The sequence below is a fragment of the Panthera tigris genome, chromosome D2 (assembly GCF_018350195.1).
Source record: "Panthera tigris isolate Pti1 chromosome D2, P.tigris_Pti1_mat1.1, whole genome shotgun sequence".
Lineage (NCBI taxonomy): Eukaryota > Metazoa > Chordata > Mammalia > Carnivora > Felidae > Panthera > Panthera tigris.
This window is the reverse complement of record NC_056670.1, coordinates 60,941,237-60,964,440: the sequence shown is the minus strand read 5'-3', so window position 1 is coordinate 60,964,440 and position 23,204 is coordinate 60,941,237. Positions and strand designations below refer to the sequence as shown.

Genomic DNA, 23,204 nt, shown 5'->3' with positions numbered 1-23,204 from the left:
CTTTCAGGAAGGAGCTTGTCTGTCTTCAGCTCCTGCCTAATCTGGTGCCTAGCAGTGGTCCTGCAAATACTTTGGGCCAGAGCAGAAATCACCGGCCCTGCAAGGGCAGTGAGGCCAGGACAGGGGGTTTCCTCCCCGTCAAGGTGGCACTCAGGTCACCCACTCACTGACACACTGTGTGCCCAGCCCCAGGCAGTGGTAGAGACAGAAGGAGAAGCCAGGACATGGGCCCCAAGGAGCCAGTAGGCTGTGGGAGGATCAAAGCTTGGAGGCATGAAAATATGTGAGTATAATTTTGTTACAAAATTCTCAGTGTCTCCAGAGGAAATCCACCTCTCTCTGCCAAGTTCTCACCCAGCCTTGACTAGAATGGCCCCGGGGACAAGAAGCTCACCACATCCCAAGGCTATCTGTCCCCTGTCTCTGAACAACCATAACTGTTAGAAAAGCTCTCCTTGCATGGATCCCTATATGTCCTATAGCCACTCCTTGCACCCTCTCTGAGCCTTCTCTTCTTTAGGATAAATATTCCTTTTAGGATAATGCTCTCTAGCCGAGGCTGAGGTCCCCTTCCTGTCTCACAGTGAGCCAGAGACAGCATCTCAGAAGAAACAAGATTTGACCTGGACCCTGAAGGGACAAGAGAGTTTGGACTGACAGAAGTGAGAGGCACTCAGTGGGAAAACTGTTCTAGTAAATGCCTGGAGAAGAGTCTGAGCAGGGCCAGCGGGGAGAAAGGAAGGGAGAGGAGGAGAGGAGGGGCCAGGCTGAGGATTCCGGGGCCAGCTCTGGCCAGAGACCCACCGGGCCCTCCCACATGTTGCCAGCCAGTGCAGGGCAACCAAAGCAGGGCCTGGGCACTGGTGCAGGGGCCCTCCGGGGCAGGCAAGGGGCTCCTTTGAAGCAGGGCCTGCCATCAGCCCCAGAGTCTTGTTTGTTTAGATTCGCACATCCGGAGCACTGGATAATCTTTAACCATGGGTCGGCCTGCCGCAGCCGGCCGGCTGGCGGGTATCTGCCGGCCCCTGTTTAGAAGGTGCTGCCAGCCCATTTACTGTCTCCATAAACATCCTCTTGCTGGTCAGCATCTGGCATGGGGCAGGGGAAGGAGCCCGGAGGGCGGGTACATGGGTTGGACGGGTAAGGGGTTTCTCCGCCCCTCTGGACAGTGCCCCGAAACCCACACCCGCCTCCACCCTTTCCATATAAACCCAACCACACGAAAGCTAGAAGAACAAGTACTTTTTGAGGCCCATGGAGGGAAGGGTAGGATGTCCCAGAAACACTTGGAGTCACAGATTCTAAGCTTTATAGAATCTTCAGCCCAGAGGATCTTAGACACATAGATTTTCAGACTCATCTGGTCTAACGGTTCTCAAACTTTTTTTTTCTTTAAGCAGTGGAATCCTTTTGTCCAACAAAACCAAAATTTCTGGTTGAAGTCTAAGAAAAAGCCATAGAGCCTGCCAACTCAGCCGCCTCAAAGATGCCTCTGTAGAACCCCAGCGTTCCAAGGAACCCAGCTAGAGAACCAAAGGTCTTATTCCAAGAAACAATTTAGGTAGAATGGTTTGAATTTCACCCAGATACAGGGACTTGATTTTAAGGCCTCCTCTTCTAATGAGAGGATTTGGGGGTTGTCTCTTTGGTGGTATTTTTAAATTAAGTATTCCTTTTCAACCTAAAAACAATAGCCCTTACTATATATGTAAACACTTTTACATATTCATCAGCCTCAGACTCTCTGAGGTAAATGGCACATATATAATTATGTCCAAATAACAGATGGGACAGTTGTGGCACAGAGAAGCTGGAAGGCTTGCTCAAAGCTAGTGAGTGGCCACGTCAAGTCTTGATTCAGTCAGGTCTCCTGCTTCTGAAATGAGGGCTTTGTCCCCAGTACTGCAAGGCCCCAGCTCCTCTACTCCACACACCCCACCCCGGACCCCTAGGTCTCTTCAAGCTCCCCAAAACTATATTTTGGACCAAAGAGATACTAGGCAGAAAATATGAAACTGCCATTTCTGGATATTACAATCTAATATTGCCCATCGTATAAGGTTGCACTTTATATATATTCATTCTGGTGAAAACAAAAAACAAAAACAAAAACAAAAAAACCCAAAACCACCAGAGTGCTCTGTAAACAACAGAACCAGATGAAGCCGTCAGGAGCCTTCACGGAACTATGAGGCAGACACTGCTGAATCAGGATGCCGGGCACCCCCACTTCCCCAGCCAACCCTGCTGGGGCTCTCGTGAACTATCTATACCCAACAGGTACAGCTGATCCCTAACCCCCTGAGCTCTCCTACACTATCCTGGAAGACATGGGAGGGCCAACACCCCACCCTTGGGAGGTATCCAGACTTCACAGGGGACCAGGTGAACTCATGGTTAGAGAAGCTAGAAAGTAATGCAGCGCATGCTCCTGGGCCCAAGTCCCACTTCTTCCAAGCTATGTGCCTGTAAGCAAGTTATCAGACCTCTCTGAGACTGTTTCCTTATCTGCAAAACGAGTACAATAATAACTTTCTTTGGGGCGCCTGGGTGGCTCAGTTGGTTGAACATCCGACTTCGGCTCAGGTCATGATCTTGCAGTTTGTGAGTTCGAGCCCCGCGCCAGGCTCTGTGCTGACAGCTCAGAGCCTGGAGCCTGCTTTGGATTCTGTGTCTCCTCCTCTCTCTGTACCCACCCCCGCCCCTGCTCATGCTCTGTCTCTCAATAATAAATAAATGTTAAAAAAATTTAAAAAAAAAACTTTCTTTATAACATATATAAAGGACTTATGCTGTCTTCTTAAAGACCAGGACAATACATGATGCAGAACTGCTGAGACCATTTAGACCTTCGTGTGCCTTCAGGTGGTCAGGAAGAGGAAGGGTCATAGGAACAGGGGAGGTCAGGGAAGGTTTCCTGGTGGAGGGGAGGGTTTGGAGTTGGACTGTGATTACGATTAGCAGAATTTGGGATGAGCAGAAAGGAAGCGCCAGGAAGAGTCTCTGAAGCAGGAGAAACAACAAAATTTTGTTTAAATCAAAAAGAAAAGAAAACTGTCAGAGAAGAAGAAATCGCCATCAGCATCCTTAGCTCTTTCCCCCATCCCCAGAGCTTCGCTCAGGTTCCTTAGACTAATATTTGCCTCTCAGCCCCTGGCAGCCATAGCTGAAGGTAAATATTGGTTTAGCCTAGGAAACGGAAGCCCCAGATGGCAGCGTGGTCCTCCGCTAGCCAGGACGGCTCACACCCTTTGTGCCGCCAAGCTGAGGCACACCCTGTATGGGAGACCTACCCCAGGGCCTTATCTTCAGAGAGGTCCAGGCTTCGCATTGCAGGGAAGCCAGGCTGACTCACCAGCCTAGCAAGTGGTCCAGGAGCAGCCTGGCCCTCAGAAAGCTACCCTCCCTGAGAGTCTCTAGAGATCTCTGTCCTCAGAAGGCAGGTCTCTTACCAGGACTGGGGCACATGTGCACAGGTTGGGTGAAGCAGAATGCCGTGAGCCCTTGGGACCCCACCCTAAGTGCCCCCTTAATGCCCTCCTGAGTTCAGCCACTACCATTTTGATGTGGCAATGTCTTCTCACAGTGACCTTATGCCCAGTTCCTCCTGGGAGAGCCGAATTCCAGGGCCAGCCTGGCTTCTGACTAGCTGGGAGAATTTGGACAGGCCCTCTTCTATCTCTCGGCCACCTTTTCTCCTTTTGAAAGACATTGACAGCAAGATAGCTGCCAGAAACTTTCTGCTTTCACGGCTCTCTCCCCTGCGATGCATGCACACAGCCCCACCTGTGCACACCCCTTCTCCACAGGTCACCTACACCTCTTCTCTTCACTCGCTCCCCTGAAGGTTCTGTTCCCTGACTGATGATGCTAATCTAATTCCCCACCTCTGTGACCATGCATACCCCTCCTGTCCAGCCTAAACTGTTCCTCCCCAACCAGTCTGTGCATTTCAGCTTCTCTGGTTCCTGACTTGAAACCTCTCCTATAGGAAATCCTGGATCGCTCCCCAGCTGTACCACCCCCAACACACGGCTCTACTCTTCAGCCACATTTCATTGCAGAATTGGATCTCAGAGCAGTTATATGGTGTGTCCCCCAAAATAAACACTCTTCAAAGAGAGGCACTGGGTTTTCAATTCATGTGTCTCCCTCTGCCCCCTCATCATACCTGGGCTGCGGTGGGCACAGAGGGTTATCAGGAGCACCCTACAAGTGGGGTCTTGGCTCACCAGCTTTCTGCCAGGACCCACAGCTGCTCTTTGTGAGCCAACGTTTCTGAGAGGAGCAGGGAGACCCTGAAGAATTGGGATAGGAGCTTATCTCGCCAAGCATTAATCACCCCATAAAACTTGTGTTTATTTGCTTGCCCACAGGTCCTTCTTTCTGGAGGTAGGAAGCTGTTATTCTTGGAAATACCAGCCCAGGCTTGGCCGGGACACCCTGAGGAAAGAGGCAATCTCCTGAACTCCAGCATGTCGGGGGTGCCTCGAAGGCTTGAAGCAGGCCTGCAGGGGTCATGGTGGGGGCACCAGCGGGCCTCGTTATGTTAGGGCAGTGGGGGTTGGGATGGGACACCCCCTTGGTGGTGTCACTTCAGGAAGAGACGCCACCCCCTACCTCCACTCTGTCCGGAGAGACAGCCAACGTGTCCGTGGCCTGACTTGCATATCTGCTAGGTGCCAAGTACCCCAGGATATCTGTGATCCGAAGAGCAGATATGGGCCAGGTGGGGTTTGGAGGGTTTTGGCCACAGGTCCCAGAGAGAGGCAGAAAGGGAGGGGGCAGACCTAGCAGGAAGTCCCTGCAGATGAGACACTGGTCTGGGAGGCAACCACCTCGAGAAAGACAAGCCCGTCCTCAGAGCTACCAAGGCAGAGAGGGACTTCTTCAGGGGAAGGAGAAACTCAAAGCCAAGATGGCTTAGGAGGGAGAGCAGGGAAAGCCACAGGCAGTGAAGGGATCAGGGCGGGAGGGGGGGGGGGTTGCTGGGGTGGGAAGAGGGGAGGAAAGGGAAGGAGGCTGACCCTGGGACTATATGAGGCAATGGGCGATCCCAGAGGGGACGCCACAGAATGACGGTGTAGAGCAGTGTGCCTACCTCTGAAGACATCTTGGATGGATTTCTTTTGTTTTTACACAAAAAAGAAATCGCTTTAGGAAGAACAAAACAAAGAGATATTTTCATCTGCTAATTGAATTCAGGGGCTATAATCAGTGTTTGAAAACACCCAGGGATTATGGTGATTTATAGCTAGGACAGGAATCTGCTGGGCCCTCGGCCTTGTCCAATGTACAGAGAGGAGCCTGCTGGGAAATCCGGATGCAAGTGAAAATACTGCGGGAAAACCCATTTATGGTCCAAGAGGGGTAACAGGGCCAGGCCAGGTGAGGCCGTCTGGGCTGTGCCCGAGGGTGGGGCCTTCCCTAGGCCCCTGAGGTTTGGAAACCCCATCTCACCTCGCATGTCCCCGTCACCACCTCCTCCCCGGACCCTCCTAGAATTTGTAGGCCCAGCCTAAGCCCTCTTTTCCAAGAAATACTCCTGGACTCCATCCTCCCTCACTGACCTCAGCCTCCTCTCAATTTCCTGCCTCCCTCCATACTTAAACCTGCTGGAGGTTTATTGGGGAAGGTACTGCTTTAGGCATCAGAACACCCTGTTCAAATCCCAGCTCTGCCACAGCCCTACGCGGGCAAGCCAAGCCTTCTGTGGGTCTCAATTTTCTCCCTGACAAATGGGGATGAAAGAAAAACATTCTGTCCAAGGCCAGCTGCTGAGCGATTAAATGAGATAGCTGGATGGAAACCATCTCGGCAGATGGAAAGGATCCTCTGACTACAGCATTAAACAATTTACTGTCTTCTCTTGGGTTATGCCCTGATTGTGTCTGGAGGGTTTGCTTTGTCTAATTTCTCAGTGAGGCTGGCGCTGTCTATGAGAGCAAAGCTGGGTCTATCCTTCATCTAACAAGTTAACCTTCCCACCACTCTCCCTTCCCAACCCCCCAAATAATGCTTGGTGTCCTCCCCACGCCAGACACAAGATTCCACTCTGGAGAGAAATCCAGGGGGGGTAAGAACGGATTCACCCTCAAAGTCTTCCCTGTCTTGTGCAAGACATATGGATGGGCCAAGGCTCAGCCAATGCCTCAGGGCGGAGAGAAGCACAGACACCATGTGGTGGAACCCAAGAAACAGAGAAAAGAACTCAGCTCCAGAAGGCTTCACCTCCAGGAGGAGGTGGCTTGCGAGCTGGGCCTTAATACCAGAATGGGATTTCGGGGGGACTGCAGGAAAAGGCATTCGTTGCTAGGAGAGGGGAAAGCAAGAATGCTGCCCCCGCTGCCTTTACCCAGCCCCCTCCCAATAAGACTATAACCTTTTTCAAGAGTGGAGACACTTCTGTCTCCCACCATTGGCCCAGCCCTGGGCCAAGCCATAGTAGTCCCACACTCTTTCAGACGAGAAGACTGAGGCCCAGACAGAAGTGTCCAGGCTGGAGTGCAACCTCAGGCTTTGGGACTTCAGGGCCTTGAAGTGTGAGGCCCTAAGGATATCAGAGCAGCAGGCAGGTATTCACTTGAACCTGGGGTTAAGCTTTACCCTCTCCAGGATGGGTGTGGATGACTGACAGTCATTAGTCACATAACTGCTTCACGTAACTCTGCTCTTTAAGCAGAGTTCTTCTAAAAGAACCCTGAGAACAGTTGTTTATTATTACCTACCCCTATTTTACAGATGAGGAAACTGAAGTCCCACAGCTAGTATAGGGTGAGGCCAGGAATCCCACCTGGGTCACTCTGACTCTGTAGCCCAGGGGCATAACCACTGCCCTTCCTTTGCTGGGAGGTCGAGGCCCTTCCCTGCAAGTGCACCCATTTCACAAAGGGAATTATCCTTGGACAGCCTCGGCTCCCTTCTCCACTATCGAAGACTTAGAAGAGCCTGCTTTCGGGCTCTTAACTTGTCCATGTGAATGTAGAAACACTTTACTGAGTTGAAAAAACAGAAAGTTCCCAAACTATTAATTAATAAAAACAGCCTCCTGATGTTTGGAACTCCACAGAAAGGCTTCTGACAATTACTCACTTGTTTTTACTTTCACTGTCTTTTTTACTGAAATAAAGGTGTTTTGAAAAGAGCTTCACTGTTTCTAGGCTCTGAAGCCAGAAAGGAAAAAAAGTGGAAAAAAAACAAAAAAAAAGGTTTCCAACCACCTCCATGGCATTTTTCTCTGCAGGGAGACAGGGGCAGGGACGGGAAATGGAAAGAGCAAGCACGGGCTGAGCACTGACTGGATACCCAGGACTGTGCTGGGCACTCTGCTCACAGCCTCTTTAACTTAACTTCCTCTTCCCAACAGCCCATTTTATAGATGGGAAAGCTGAGGCTAATGGAGGCTCTGCCTGGCAACACGGCCACTTTGCCCGTGAACTGATTTGTACCCAGAGTCTACGTACGCACATGCACGTGCACTTGCCAGCACGTGCACGAGTGAGCAAGGTGAGAGCCATCCTGGACTGGGAGTCAGGTGACCTGGATTCTAGTCCCAACTCAGCCACCAACTCAGGAAGCCTGAGACTCTCCAAGGCCCCTTCCAGCGCTGGCATTTGAGGATCTATGTGTGCCCTCCTGAGAAAGCCTGGCTCCTCCTTGCCTCCCACGGGATGTGTGCCCTCTCACCCCCCTGAAGCAGCCTCACTCACCCCGGGCACCCAGGGGCAGCCAGAAAAGTCTTAGCCACCCTAGTGCCTTCGGCCCTCCCCCCTTATCCCTTTCACCCACATCCCTGCAAGAAGCACTAGGGTGGGGTTGGACTTCCTGGGGGGCTGCAGAGCCCAGGGGCCAGGGGCTCACTTGGGACTTAGTGCTGGCTCCACGCCTCACCTGCCGCGTCTCCTGGGGCCAATGACTCAACCTCCCCTGAGCTTGAGTCTTGCCTCCAGGGGGCCCACTGACAGAATCTGCCTCCCAGGGATGCTGTGAGAACGGCAATAATGAAGTGCCCGGCTCAAGGTAAGTGCTCACTACACTATGGTTACGGAGGTTAATATTCATTACTTCCTGGGAGCGGGGGTCTTTGAGGCTGCCGTTTATGATGAAGGTTGTGTGCTGCTCAAAGGCACAACCTGAGGGGCCCTGGAGGGCAGAAATCCCACCCAGGCGCCCCTCACCCCAGCTGTGAGTCCAAAGGACGGGCGCACTCTGCAGGGCACACGAAGGCTCCCTGAGCTCTCCCGGTGCCCTCTAGGCCCCGGGGCCCTGCCAGCGGGAGAGAGGTCCCTGTGCCTGATGGGATGGAGCAGCGTCACACCTCGGCCCCCGGAGGCGTGTCCCGCACCGAAGGGGCACGGGGAGCGGGCACTCACCCAGCAGCTGGACGCCCCGCGTGAGGCCGTAGACGTCCACCAGGGCCCAGAGCGGGTCGGCCGTGCGGACCCCGTTGAAGAAGAGCATGGCAGCTGAGTCGTTGATGCGGTAGAACACGCGGCCCTTCTTGTCCACCCAGAAAGCGATGATGTTGCCCTCGTTGGCAAACTCCTCGGGCAGCGCCTTGGCCCAGAAGCCGCTCTGGGACACCAGGTCGGGGCAGGCGTACTTGGGCAGCGAGTCAGGGTGGATGCGGGACGGGTCCTTGCTTGTGAAGCCCAGGCGCAGCGCCCCACTCCAGCAGCACTGCTTCTTGGTGATCTGGGCGGAGGAGATGGCCTCAGACAGCACCCCGGCCCGCCGGCCTCCCGGCCACTGCCAAGGGCCCCAGGGGAGGGAGTGTGCCCCTGTCGGCAGACCCCTACCTACGGGGAGCCACACCGCCCAGCTGTCCTCCTTCCCCTCCTCTAGGAGCCTTCCCACTGTCCAGTGACAGCTTGTGGCCCCCATGGCCACTCCCGTGCCCGGGTCCTTCTTTGTCACACGGGGAAGGTTGAGAAAGGAGGAGGAAGAGGGAAGAGCATGAGGAGGGATGAGGAAGAGCAGAAGGGACGGCCCGGAGGCAAGAGAAGGGCAGGGTGTCGTCGTGGCCGGGACAGAAGACAGTGCTGAGAGGGAAGGGTCGAGGTCCAGGGAGGCACAGAGGGCAGGGAGTGGGAGGGCCCACCTTCAGTCTGACTTGCTCATAGATGAGGACCGGGCGGTTGCTGAAGGTGATGGCATTGCAGAAACTGGCCTGCCTCTTGACGGCCTTGTGGCTGAGGTCCATGAGGATCTGGGAGCCCTTGGTGTGCGGGTGGAAGAGCAGTGGCGTGGCCGGGAGCCCCCCGCCGGGCGGCACCGGAGGGCAGTGCTTCTGCTTGTGGTGGCATCGGTGAGACGGGACAGGGAAGGGGCCCCCGATGGAGTCTGCAAAGGAACAGGCCGCAACGTCAGAGCGGGTGGCAGAGGCCCCCGGAGGGGCGGAGGGCTGGGCACAGCAGGAGCTGCCCGCCGCCCAGGATGTCCACCGTCACTGCAACTCATCCGCTGCCACCTTGGGCCACCTGCTGCCATCTCTTGCTATGTCCCGCTTCGCCATCTACCACCATTGAGTATCTTTCACCACCTTCCCTGGTCCTTCACCCGTCACCTCCCACCCACCATCTCCTGGATTCTAGTCCATCTCCTGCTACTCACTAGTATTTACCACCATCTGTCTTCCACCATCCACCCTTGTGATCAATCAGCATTTACTACCAACACCCACCCCCGCACACTGCCACTCACTACCACCGTCACTTATTTTATTCAGCAAATATTCATTATCTACCGACTGAGTACCGAGCCCTGTCCCAGGCACTGGACATCCAGGCATGAAACAAACACGGATCCTGTTCTCGAGAAGACACCAGTCCAGGAGAGGAAATACGACACAGACAGGAATCACAATAAAAATGGCAGATAGTGATGAGTGATAAGGATTGGGGGGCAGGTCACTTCTCAGGAAGGCTTCCTGGAGGAGGGGAGGAGGAAGAGAGGGCATGGGGGCTGGGCTGACAAGGCTGAGCCGCAGTCAACACGTGACCGCGGAGCTGCCCTGGGAGACCAGCAAGGTGGGTGCAGCAGCCTCCGCAGCAGCAGCCCCAGGACCACGCCCGCCACTTCCCTCCTTCGGGGCCGCTTCCCTCCACCCTGGGCCGCCTTCCTGCTTTATACCACCCCCATGCCCACAACATCTTGCACACAGGTAGGCCTCTGCACCCAGGCTTCCTAATGGAACCCGGATCTGCCTCAAGAGCCTCTGGCCAGGGAGGCACGCTGCTTTCTCCTACACACAGTTCTACCTCACCCCACAATGGGATAGAGTACAGGGCAGGGCTTGGTCCAGGAGAAGGCACGTTACAAGCACATAAGGGTGGTGTCCAGGAGACGGGGCAGAGAGAGGAAGCAACATGGACGAGGTATCGCGTGGCCTGGGTCTGTCACTGACTGGCTGTGTGACCTTAGGGAAGTCACTTCCCTGCTCCAGCATAGGCGGCCTCTACCCTGTGGCTCTAAGACGTGTGTCGGCAGCGCTGGGAGTGTTAATGCAGTCCTGGCAGTTGGGGGCAAGGAAGTGGGGGATGTTCATTTCTTCCCCAAGATCTGTGTCCCATCCATCAGGAAGGGCAGCCCCTGCCCATGCCATCAACTTGAGGAGAGAGACACAAGGAGGATGGGGAAGATGGGGTTGGGGAAGTAGGAAACCACAGAATGTGACAGAGGCCTTCTGGGATGTTTCAGAGTTGGGTTCCTCCATGGCAGTGATTTAATAATGCAGAAAGCTCAGTCCCCATCGGCCTGTCCCTGACGCCTTCTGCTCCCTAAAGGGGAGGAAGGGTTTCCAGGAAGGAGAGGAAGACTGGGAGGAAAGGGCGATGGAGAGAGGAATGTCCTGAGCTAGGAAGACGCAGCCTTCAGTCCAGGCCATGTTTGCATCACTTTGCATCACTTTGCATCTTTGCTTCCTTCTTCCCAGAGGGCCCAGACCCGAATGTCCACAGTCCATGGCTGGTCAGACATCCTGTGTGTGGGAGGTAGGGCTGGAACAAAGAGGAGTTCCCCTTGCTTTCACTAAGGAGAAAAGACTAGAATCACAGAACAGTGCTCAAGGCCTTTGAAGACCACTATGCAATAAACGCGAGAATTGCCCAGAGGAGACCCAGTCAGTCTGAGAAGGCTACCTGGAAGAGGCTGAGTGGGCCCTGGATAGCGCAGAGCAGGGGAGGTCATTCCAGGGAAGGAGACCCTTGGGGTGAAGGGCACAGCGTGGCTACAGGTGACCTACAGGTGCCCTGCCTGGGAGAGGTACACATTGGGATCAGGCCAGCTTCAGACACAGCTTGACTCTCGGTTTCAAAAACCATAGTAAATGGATTAGAGATTGTGGTAGGTCTATACAGTGGAATACTACTCAGTGGTAAGCAAGGAATGAACTACTGATACGAGCAGGAACATGAATTTCAAAATAATTATGCTGAGTGAAATAAGCCGGTTCTTAAAGATAAGCAAACACAATCCACGGAGTAACCACAGGGCCTCTGTTCCTTTCAGCCACTGCCCCCCGCCCTGCCCACACCCTGTCCCATTTGTCCTAATTTAAGAAATGCACACTAAGCTCTAGTGATAACAAGCAGATTGGAGGTTACCTGGGAAGGGTTGGGGGGAGGGGGAGAGATTACCAAGGGGCACAAGGGAGTGTTTGGGATGACGGATATGTTCACCATCTGGCTTACAGTGATGGTTTCGTGGGTGTATACGTATGTAAAAACCCAGCCAATTATACACTCTAAACACATGTGGTTAAACATATGTCAATATAACTCAATAAAGCAGTTTTTTAAACATGCTGAGCCCAGCAGCTTGGAGCCTCTCCCATGGGACTCTTTCCCAGCCTCCGCTCAGAATCCAGGGACCAACTGCAGGACCTCAGCTTCCTTTAAAACACTTCCTCTCCTTCCCACCATCCTGGGTGGGGTCCTACCGTCCTGCATAAAGAGCTAGAAAATACTAGCTCTGGGCAAATATGGTGGAGACACCCAGGGACCAGAGACCTAGGCCCTGGGAGGACCATTCCCCGGGGCCTCCCTTCCACAGGCAGAGTTTTGGGTGGAGAAGGGTAGCACAGGCCCACCATCCTGGCTGACAGCAGAAAGATGGAGAAGTAAGGATAAGGAAACCCTGGAGCCCGGGGACACAATGTACACCCAGACATGTGGCCTCAGAAAGGCACATTCATGGGCACACACATACACCTGTGAGCACATGAAGGTAATCCAGACCCTACGAGACTTATCCCTTAGGCCAGGAATCCCACATTTACACATGTACCGTGCACACACACACATTCATGTACACAGAGATGTACAAAACAGTACACATAAATCATACACCCAGCGCCCATGGGCCATATGCATCTAATAATAACAGCAGCCAAGTGCTGATAGGTGCCAGGCTCTGAACGGGGAGTTTTACCTACACTTACTGGTTTCATCCTCACAGCAAATTTAACAGGGATGGAGGGACATTACTAGCCCATGTTACTGATGAAGAATCTAAAGCCTCAGAGACATTGAGCAGCTTACCCAAGGTCACACAGCTGGCAGAAAGAGGCTCTAGCCGTCAAATGCGGGCAATGCACCAGCAAGGCCTGAGTCTTAGCCATGAAGCATTAAATCAGCCAAGAAAGCACGGGTTTGGTGTGCTGGACCCATTTTTTTTTTAATGCACATTAAAATATGCTCACAACTGGGGCACCTGGGTGGCTCAGTCAGTTAAGCATACAACTCTTGATTTCGGATGAGGTCTTGATCTTGGGTTCGTGAGTTTGAACCCTGTATTAAGCTCTGTGCTGACAGTGCGGAACCTGCTTGGGATTCTCTCTCCCTTTCTCCCTGCCCCTTCCTCCCTCCCTCCCTCCCTCCCTCCCTCCCCCCCCCCCCCCTCTCTCTCTCTCTCTCTCTCTCTCTCAAAAAGAAACTTAAAAAATAAAATAAAATAAAATAAGCTCACAATCTGGTAAAATATGGAAAAAACTGTTCATCCATGTACCACGTAAAATCATTTCAAGTAGTACACTGAGGGGATACCTGGCATTCTATTACGTTGTCATGATACACATGTACATGCCACCAAAACATAAATGCAAACCGCGTTTCATACATTGCCCTCACACATGGCTGGATGTAAAATGCGGTGCAGGAACACAGCGAATCCCACTCTGCAAGAACAGTGAATGATAATGGTATGACAAAGAGGAGCCTCAAAACCGTGCTGAGAAAAGCCAGCCTCCAAGGCTGCACAGGTGCTCATTCCATTTGTAGAATGCTCTGGAACAGGCAAAACTATGGGGCTAGAGAGACCAGTGGGTACTGGAGTTTGGGCAAGAGGAAGACACAGGGGCACAAAGGGAGAATGACTGCTATTGTCTATAAAGAATACCTCAAAAGCAACACTTACAACAACAACTAACAAATCAGGTCTTCACTGAGATGGAGGAAAGGGAGGCTGCAATCCTTGACCGCCACAGCCCCCATCACCCCACTGCAGGCAGTGCCTAGGATCGGGACCATGAAACCGGAAACCCGAAAGCCTGCTCAGGCCGGCCGCTCTCAGCCTTAAACCTCTCAAGTGGGTATGAGGGGAGCATTTTGGCAGCTGCAAAGCACCTTCACTGATCCCTGGACATGCAAAATCCTGTGCCTGCCTCCTCCTACCCACAGTGTAGCTTCCGGGGCTATCCTCTGCCCCTTCTCTCTGCACTCAGCTCTGAGTAATCAAAGCCACCGTGCCACCTCTGTGGAGATGATGTGAAAACCCTCTCTGGCCTGCTGGGTATCTCCAAGTGACCACGGTCACCTGCCACCTGGCAGACCCCAGCTGAACTCCTGACCCTAACCCACCAGCCCTCCATGCTCCCAGGCCCCAGTGGAGTCTTTGAGCATCGCACATCCGACCTGCTGATCCCACCTGAGAAAGAAGCATCCCTGGGCTCCGCCCACTCCTGTCCTCCCTGCCACCAGGGCCTTAGGGGGGCCTCATCACTCTCTTTGAACAAGGGCCAGGGCCTCCATATACAGCCACCAAGGTTCTGTCCTGCATGCCTCCAGGGGGTGCTGTTTGCACAGAAAATAAGACGAATTGTGCCCTCCAAGGTGTCCAACATGGTGGTCCAGACCAGGGTGTTCGCCGCCTCCCCAACCCCTGCTATCTCCCTCCTCCACCTCAGCTGGCATTATGGTCCAGTGAGGAGGAAGGAGAGAAAGCAGAATGAGAATTAACCCTGAGCACAGCTCTGATATTAAGGGCCAGAGGGGTGGCTGGGGCAAGGCTTCTTCCCTACACTATCCAAAAGGGCTCCCTCTCTGCACTTTGACAGACACTATGACCCTTAAGGTCTCCATTCTACAGATGAGTTATGATTCAGACTGGTTAATCAGCTTGCTCGAGCTCACACAGCAATTAAGAAACAGACCTGGGTCTTGAACCTTGGTCTTCCGGTGCTATTTAGGGGTCCTTTACCCTACTCAGCATCTAATACTGCAGCCCATTTTCCCCATGAATCCAAGATGGCAGGAGTAGTGGGAAAAGGCTGTGTGGAGAAGGCACTGGGCCAGTCCCAGCTGGGGGAGCAGCCACAACAAAAGGACCTCAAGATGCTGGGACACTACTCCCCCAGCAGCCAATGGTCCTGGTGGAGCCCCAGTCTCACCATCTGGCTCCCGACAGAGCTCTCAGGGAGGCCCCCTTTAGTGACAGGTTTACAAGCTTCCCAGGAGCCACAGTGGGAGCACTCTCCCCCCTCAGGCGAGGCTGCTGCTGACACAATGGAAACTACCCCCCCCCCCAGCCATTCCTCCTGGGCATTTATGAGGTGCCAGACACAAGCCTGGCCTGCCTTCCAGGTGACCCTCAGCTAGCTCTGGACCACATTCCTGCCTCTCGGTGGGGTCCCAGGGAGAGAGGTCCGGATACAATGCAGCCTCCAGAGTGACCTCCTCCCCACTGCCCCGGCCAAGCTCTGCTCCAGAGCTATCCTGGCAGAGCCCCAGAGGCCCAGGCCAGGCTGAGGTGGGCTGCCAAGGAGAGACAGGGAGAGAGCAATGCTAATGACAACGACCAACCTCTATGTGACTTAACAGGCAGGGTCTTCATTACGCCCCCAGTGCCGCTATGACACAGGTCCTCAGAAGTGGAGTTACCCAGCCAGAGTAAAGAGCCCAGATCTGAACCCAGGTCTGCTGCCTCCAAACCCAGCAGCTCTGTCACTAACTGTAAGACCTCTGGAGCCTCGCTTTTCTCATCTGTAAAATGAGGATCATGGCAGATCTTCTTCATGGGATCTTAAAACTAACCCAGGAAGTGGTTGCTAAAATAATATTAATTATCATTTATTATTATTTAGCAGCTATTAGTTGTATTAATAATAAAGAAAATTAATACTTATTATATAACAATAATGATTATTATTGCTACTGACATCAATCTGTGCTCTCATACCTCCACACCTTTGCTCAAGCTATCCCCCCCCCCACACACACACACATCTTCTTTCCCTCTCCCACCTTCACCTCTCTACTTCCTAACCATCTTTCAAGACGGAATCTCACCATGTTCAGGATCGCCTTGTTCTGAACCTGTGGGCCTGAATACCAGGGCTGGCACACTTGTTTGCACCTCCTGTGAAGGGGGGCCGTCTCACTTCCTGGATAATAAAGGTCAGAGGACAAAGAACATGAACCCTAGAGTCAGGAGGCCCTGGGTTCAGATCCCTGGCCATACCACAGACACGCTCTGTGACTTTGGGCAAGTCACTTCACCTCTCTGGACCTTGATTTCTTTCTCTGTAAAACACAGGGTCATCATAGCTGCCCTGCCCATCTCTCCAAATTGTTGTGAGGACCCAGTGAGTTCCTAGATGCGGAAAAATGTTGTGCACTTGAACACCCGGTCCCAGCATAAGGTCTTATATTTTTCCTATAAAAGCAGCAAACACCCCTGTAGGAAATGACCCGTTCTTTTCATCCCAGACACTCCTGTTTTCTCTCCTCCCAAATGCCCTAACCCTGGACTGCATGTACTGTATAGGACTCTCTCTTGGGTAAAGACTGTGGAAGCCAGTTTGAAGGGTGGAAGCCTGTTTGAAGGTAGAGAGGGAGCCTGGGTGGGAGAGATGATGGTAGAACGGGGCAGATGTGAACTTCTCTGGGGTCCTTAAAGGGGCCCACTTCCCTCACTTGCCTCTTGCTTCCAGGCTTGGTCCAACCCCATTTCTCTGCTGGGAACCTTTCCGTCCTCCTTCCCACCCATGTACCTGCCTTTCTCTCACTCATTCTTTAGACATTGATTTTTTTTTTCATTTATTTATTTTTAAATATTTATTTATTTTTGAGAGAAGGAGAGAGAGAGAGAGAGAGAGAGAGAGAGAGAGAGAGAGAGAGAGAGAGAGAGAGAAAACACAAGTGGGGCAGGGGCAGAGAGAGAGAAAGACACAGAATCCAAAGCAGGCTCCAGGCTCTGGGCTGTCAGCACAGAGCCCAATGCAGGGCTCGAACAAATGAACTGCGAGATCATGACCTGAGCCAGACGCTTAACCGACTGAGCCACCCAGGTGCTCCTTTAGACCTTGATTTTAGGGGCGCCTGGGTGGCTCAGTCGGTTAAACGTCCGACTTCGGCTCAGGTCACGATCTCGTGGTCCGCGAGTTCGAGCCCCGCGTCGGGCTCTGGGCTGATGGCTCAGAGCCTGGAGCCTGCTTCCGATTCTGTGTCTCCCTCTCTCTCTGCCCCTCCCCTGTTCATGCTGTGTCTCTCTCTGTCTCAAAAATAAATAAACATTAAAAAAAATTAAAAAAACAAACAAACAAACAAACAAAACATCTTTAGACCTTGATTTTAAAGCCCACGTTCCCCTAGACTAGGCTGAGGGCCCTGCTATGGACCCCCAGGGACTCCACCCACAAACCCCTAACGGCATCCAGCACCCAAGTAGCCTCTTTCATTTCTGGCTCCTCCACAGAATTAACCGCAAATGCCCAGAGGCACCCACTGTAGGCAATGCACTGATCTGTCTTCTCCACATCCAGAATGGTTCTGGGTGCATGCCATCCTTGGGAGTTGAGAAGAGTCACTCGGATCATTTTCCGTGCTCTGCAGTGCAGCTTTCCGGCAAGAAAAGGCTGCAGGGTTTTTGTGTCTGTCTCCCTGATGGACTCTGAGCCTCCCGAGGGCAGAAACCGCTGTTTCCCCAGTGCCTAGCTCAGAGCACGGTGTGGGGGCTCAATGCAAATTGTTGAATGAACTGCCACTGTTTGATTCTTCAATCCACTGACCAATTGGCAAGTGTCCAGGGAGTACCTACTCTGTGCCCTGCCCTTTCTGGTGTCCTGTGGAGAAATCAGAGGAAGGGGTGCTAAAAGGACAGCTTCCTTCACTGCCCAGCACCAAGATCCCACACTACGTGCCTAAGAACCTTCAACAGCTCCCCCACTTGCCTGCAGGAAAAAGAAGAAAGGGAAAGTCATGAAAGTTAGTTCTTTCTTTGGTTTCAGATGCCCTTCACATACAAGCTCACCTCACTGTCTCAGTTCCTGCAAGGCAGGTGTCTGGAAGAAGCAGCTTCTAAGGTGGCCCCTATGATCCACACATCTGCCTCCTGGAAGTCATCCCCTTTTGCAGTCCCTGCCCCTTGGGTGTAGAGTGGAATGGAATACTGCTCCTAATGAATGAAATACTGCTGAAGTAATAGGAGGTCGTGCCCAAGACTGGGTATAAAAAGTCTTCAGCTTTCATCCTGGTTACTCTCTCTTGCCTCTCTTGGGTTTCTCCCTTGGGGGAAAGCCAGATCCTATGTCTTGAGATAACCCTGTGCAGAAGCCTGTGTGGCAAGGGACCAAGAACTGCCCATCACCACGTAAGCGTGGATATGGATCCCCTCCAGGCAAGCCTTCAGATGAGACCACAGCCCCAGCCAATAACTTGACTGTAATCTCCCAAAATACATTAAGCTGGAGGTATCTAGCTAAACTGTGTCAAGATTCCTGACCCACAGAAACTGAGATAATGAAATGTTTGCTGTTTTAAACCACTAACTTTTGGGGTAATTTGCTATACAACAATAGGTGCATTATGCAGCAATGCAGTGTCAATTAGTCCCACTTTATAGATAAGGAAACAGAGGCTCTGAGAGGTCATAACTGGCCTGAGATCACGTAGCTGGTAAGTGACAGAACTAAGTTCTGAATGCAGATAACACACTGCAAAGCCACCTTCGGCGAGCCCCAGCTAGCTGGCCAGCGTCCTCTCTCTACTACACGAACCCTCCAGTCCACTCTAGTTGGTTTCTCCATGACCTCTGCAGCCTCCATGTACACACACCTTTGTGACTCAGGGTTAGGGGCCATGTAGGCCTACCATCTCCCCTAGAGCCCCGGTTAAGCCTACAGCAGGCCCTGCTTCTCCCTGGAAGTCTGAATGAATCCATGACGACAAGCTGGGTGAAGGAGGGTAGCGGGGAGTGGGCAAGATTGGCACCTTTGTCACCAAGTTAATCCCCACACTGAGCCTCCCGTTCTCACTCTTTCTGTGAGACATCCCAGTCTGACATTTTCCAGCAGCCAGATGTGCATACAGCTGTGCCTCCCCATATCCTCACTGCTGGGAGGGGACCAGCCCTCTTTTTCCCCCACCCCCATCCTACCCCAAGATTCCAGAAGGGGATTCCAGATGCTAACTATTCTGGGTTCAGCTCCGGGTCCTTATCTTCCCAGCATCTCCCCAAAGTCCCCAGGCCAAGCCTGAGAGAATGTGGGTTTCTGGGTGGAAGCATGGCTCAGTCACATAAATCCACACACTACCTAGACCATCACCCTCCCCTTACACAGATCCGTACTCACTCATGTGTGCATGCATGTACACACACAACCAGTGGGCATGCCTGATGGTGGACACAAGCATCTAGGAACATTCTGTCCCAGGGACTCATCAGGGCTGGAGGGCGCAGAGATATTCTTGGTCCTTAGAGGCACCAGGTGCATGTGTGTGTATACGCTCACGAACATACAGAGGCCTGGAGGAGCCTCCACGGAAACCTTCATAGAGACACATCCATTTATAGGGTGCTTACTATGCACAGGGTATACTTAGTGCTCATTAGCTTACCTAATCTTTCCACCAAACTTCAGGGTAAACCTTAACATCCCCAATGTACAGAAGAGGACAATGAGACTCAGACTCAGATGAAGGGACTGACCCAAAGTCACATGGCCAGTGGACTGGGATTCAAACTCTCACCAAGAACACCTGCCCCACTGTCCTCTTCCTGTCTAGCCTTGCCTGGCCTCACTGCCCAGCTCAGGACTCACATCCCTGAAGCTGTCCCTGACAGCTCCATCCCACCTGCCTCCCAGCTACCCGCAGCTCCAACTGCCATATGGTCCAGCCACCCAGGGCCTGTACCCCTCACTCTTCCCTCTTACTCAATGACCAAGGATCTGCTTGGTGCTCACTGGGTGCCAGACACAGAGGAGCTGGATTAAGAGAATAAGTCATATCAAGCTGAGCCACCACACCTGTGAGCTCACCTTGGCCTAAGCCTCCAGAGCCCCTTCCAGGAGTCAGGCAACTCCCTCTGTGCTAATCCCAGGGTCTTATAAGGCCAGAGGATGCCCTTTCCCCCGCTGCCCATTTGAGAACTAAGGAACCCAAAGAGGACAAGTGGGAAGCCAACTGAGAAGGGACAAGGCCTGGCTTCCCCTGATGCCACCAGCTCCATGACCTCAGCCAACCATTTTCCCCTTCTGGGCACAGCATCCCCCTCTGTGAAAGGACAGAGTGGGAACCATCTCTCAAGTCCCTGCACCCCAGCATCTAGGGCTTGTTGGTCCAGAGATCAACGTGGGGGTGACACATACATCTGGGTGAATATGTGTGTGTCATCTATCCATCAGCCCCTCAGCACTGGGCCTATCCTTGCTGGTGGGGGAGCACTGAAGGAGGTGAAGGAGGAAGGCAAAGAAAGAAGAAGGAAGGGCAGGGGAGGGAGGGAGGGGAGGAGAGGCCTCTCAGTATCACTGCTGCCTCCCTCAGTGCTCGCCCGCCCCCGGTTCCTGCCCTCAAGACTAGGAGCCGCTCTGGAAATCTGCCTGATGAAAGACATCAAGCATGTAACTGCCGAAACCATTTTCCAAATGGGAATTAATTTTTCCCATGGGTCTCCTGCCAGGCCGGTCCCAGAGGAACCCAACTCCTCACCACCAGCCCGCGCGCAAGTGCGCACACACACACACACACACACGCACACACCTTGTGCAGAAACCTGGACATTTATCTACAGAATAACAAGGACACGTCCCAGGCACAGGGCAACATAAATGTGGCTGCTCACATGTGGAAGCGAAGGCAAAGCATGAAATCCCTTAAATATTAGACAGATATGTACACATCACTCAGTACACACACAGAGGCCCAAAACACACATACACGATCTGCAGACACCAGAGACACAGACAGCCAAACACGTCCACAAACATACCACTGTCACAGCCCCCTCACCTCTATCACCCAGCGATCCAAAACCTGGGTTCACACCACACCCAAATCCCAAGGCCCATGGTGAAAATACAACCGAGAAGTACGTAACTATTCTTAGGGAATCAGGTGTGGGCTGAGGGCGCCCCGAGCAAGGAGCGATACCCCTGAATCTCCCACTTCCCCCAACACGCCTCCCGGGAAGAGTTTTAAAGCCACAGTGGCTGGGACAGCCGGTGCATAGGTGTGGGCCTGAGCAGCTGTGGATGCGGGCGAGGACATGTGAGGACGTGCAAGCAGAGGTTCCAGCTAAGGGACAATGGGACACAGGCAAAGATGCCCTCTCCACAACCCCCAACTCCCCTCTCCTACTCGTGTTGATGGTCAGTTGAGGCAAGGGTCTGGGCCGGCTTGGTGGGAGGCCCATCCTAAGGGGGGTGGTATTGGCTGAGGGTGGGGGAGGGAAGGAGGGTAAAGCAGATGAGACACTTGATTAGCACTCGCCAACGTCCACCCGGCCTGGATGCCCCCACTCCTAGAATTCTCCGCATATCCCAGGTATCCTCCTGTCCCGGGTATGACCCTGGCCTCAGAATGCTTTTCCAAGCCCTTTTGGTTTTCCCCATGTTCGGTCTTTATTCATACTCTCCCACGTAACCCTCACAACAATCCTATGAAGAGGGTACTACTATGAGCCCCATTAACAGGTGAGAAAACCGAGGGTCCAGAAGACACCTGGCCTCACTATGACATGTACCTATCTACTCCACAGCATGAGCTCTTGAAGGCCGTATCCTGGCTCGGGCGGTCTTGCCTGTGCTCCAAGGCAGCTGGAGGACGGTGTGCTGCATCCTGGGCCTGTTTGGAGGGCCTCTCTGTCCTTCCCAGGCCACAGGCTTGCCCAAGTCTGATTCCAGTGGAAAATGCCAGTCCGCTCCAGACCCTCTGTCAACAGGTCATGCTGGGGCCAGTGAGCTCTGAGAAGAGCCCCCGTGCCACAGACACGCAGAGCCGGGCCCAGGTCAGCCTAGACTGAGTCTCAGGCCAAGGCCCAGGCCACTGGCCGGCTCCGGATTATGTGTCTTCCAGGACCTTCCATCTGTCACTTAGCCCTCCAGGCCCAGGACAAAATTTATTTCCTTTTAAGAGAGCCAATGATTTGCTTTTCCCATGTCTCCTTTCCTGCCTTTTTCTTTTTTAATTAGAAATTACTCTCTCAAAGTCCAGAGCCTGGAAGGGAGAGAAGCCACCTGGTCACCGGTCCCCAGCCACAGCTTCCCGATCACTCCTGCCACCACCCTCCCTCCTTCCTGGGCCCCACCCAGGTTCCTTCGTGCCCACTGGACTCAGCAGATGGAGGCTGCCCCATCTCCTAACACCCCGTCCGAGGGGGGAGCAGGGGACACAGGGCAGTGTGGCAGGGACTGCCCAAGGTCAGCCCACACTGTTCTGGCACCAGCCAGTTTGTACAGAAACCCAAGCTCCTGGGGCCCAGCAATGACAAAACAAGTCCCTGGGAAGTCTTTCCCTTCTGGGTCTGGTGCCACATCGGCCATGTTACTCCCAAGACCACAGCGCTTGAGCCAGGCAGATTGAGGGGACAGGAGCCAGGTCACAAAGCAGCTCTGCAAGTAGGGAGCCAACCAGTGCTCCTCCCTTCCACCCCTTCACCTGCCCGCCTGTCCGTCTGTCTGACCGTGGACATACACCCCAGGGGTCAGAAGTTCACTGGCCTCCCCAGAAGAGCATACGCTTTGAGAACTGAGGTCAGGCAATGTGGGGGGCTGTCACTTGCACATCCGTGTGTTAGGCACAAGCGGGCACAGGTACACACCCACAGACACCTCCAATGCACCCTTGTGAGCACAGGCACACACACACACACACGCACACACGTGTGTGCCCACACATCTCTCCACGTCTCCATCATGGAACACAGCACTGACCTCCATGGCTTGCATCCCAGGACTACAAACGCGTCCCCCCAGCTGTCTAACTATGGTTTGCCTCAGTTTTAGGAGAGGGGGATATGGAGACCCAGGGCCTCACATCCCATGTCGGGGCTGGTCAGCACCCCAAGAAGGTAAGAGAACAACAAGACTTTGTGGGGAGACTTAGCTGCCTGACCTCTGCCGGCTACCAGAGAAAGCCCACCTCTTCCTGCTTTCTCCAGGCTCCCTTGCTTTCCCCAGTGCCAACCACCCAAAAGCACCCCCTCCCACGGCCCCAGAGCCCACCAAGGAATAAAGAGGCAGGGGAATGATCATGCCCTCACCCGAGTGTCCCGGGCTCCAGCCTCCCCAGGTGGTCCCCAGGCTGGGACCGGGCAGACCCCCTAGCATCAGCTGGGGCCTTACCGTGGAGAGTGCTCCGGGTGATCTGTCCCCCCATCGCAGGCAGCGGGCAGCACGGCCACCTTCGTTTGGCCGGCTGGCCTCGTCACCGAGCCACCCTAGCCGCCAGCTCCCCTCCTCCTGCCCCTCCTCCTCCCCCCGCGGCCAGCAGCCGGCATGGCAGGGCAGAGCCCGCCCCTCCCGTGTCCCCACAAACTCCCTCCCGCACACGGCTCCTGCCTGCGAGGCCAGCTACACACACACACACACACACACACACACACACACACTCTCTCTCTCTCACACACACACACACACACACACACACACACTCACGCACACACAAGCACACCCCTCTGGCCCAGCTTGCCGCCTCCAGGCTCCCACCCAC

The 23,204-nt window shown here is 53.6% G+C and overlaps 1 protein-coding gene across 1 annotated transcript in view; it reads right to left on the bottom strand.

Moving 5' to 3' along the window:
• Positions 1-23,204, bottom strand: part of NEURL1 (neuralized E3 ubiquitin protein ligase 1) — a 78,084-nt gene that overhangs the window by 9,315 nt on the left and 45,565 nt on the right. The window contains exons 2-3 of the mRNA XM_042960781.1: positions 9,101-9,342; positions 8,373-8,694 (exon numbers count right to left, since the gene is read on the bottom strand). Coding sequence (XP_042816715.1) covers positions 8,373-8,694; positions 9,101-9,342 — 564 coding nt within the window. The remainder of the gene's footprint in view (positions 1-8,372; positions 8,695-9,100; positions 9,343-23,204) is intronic.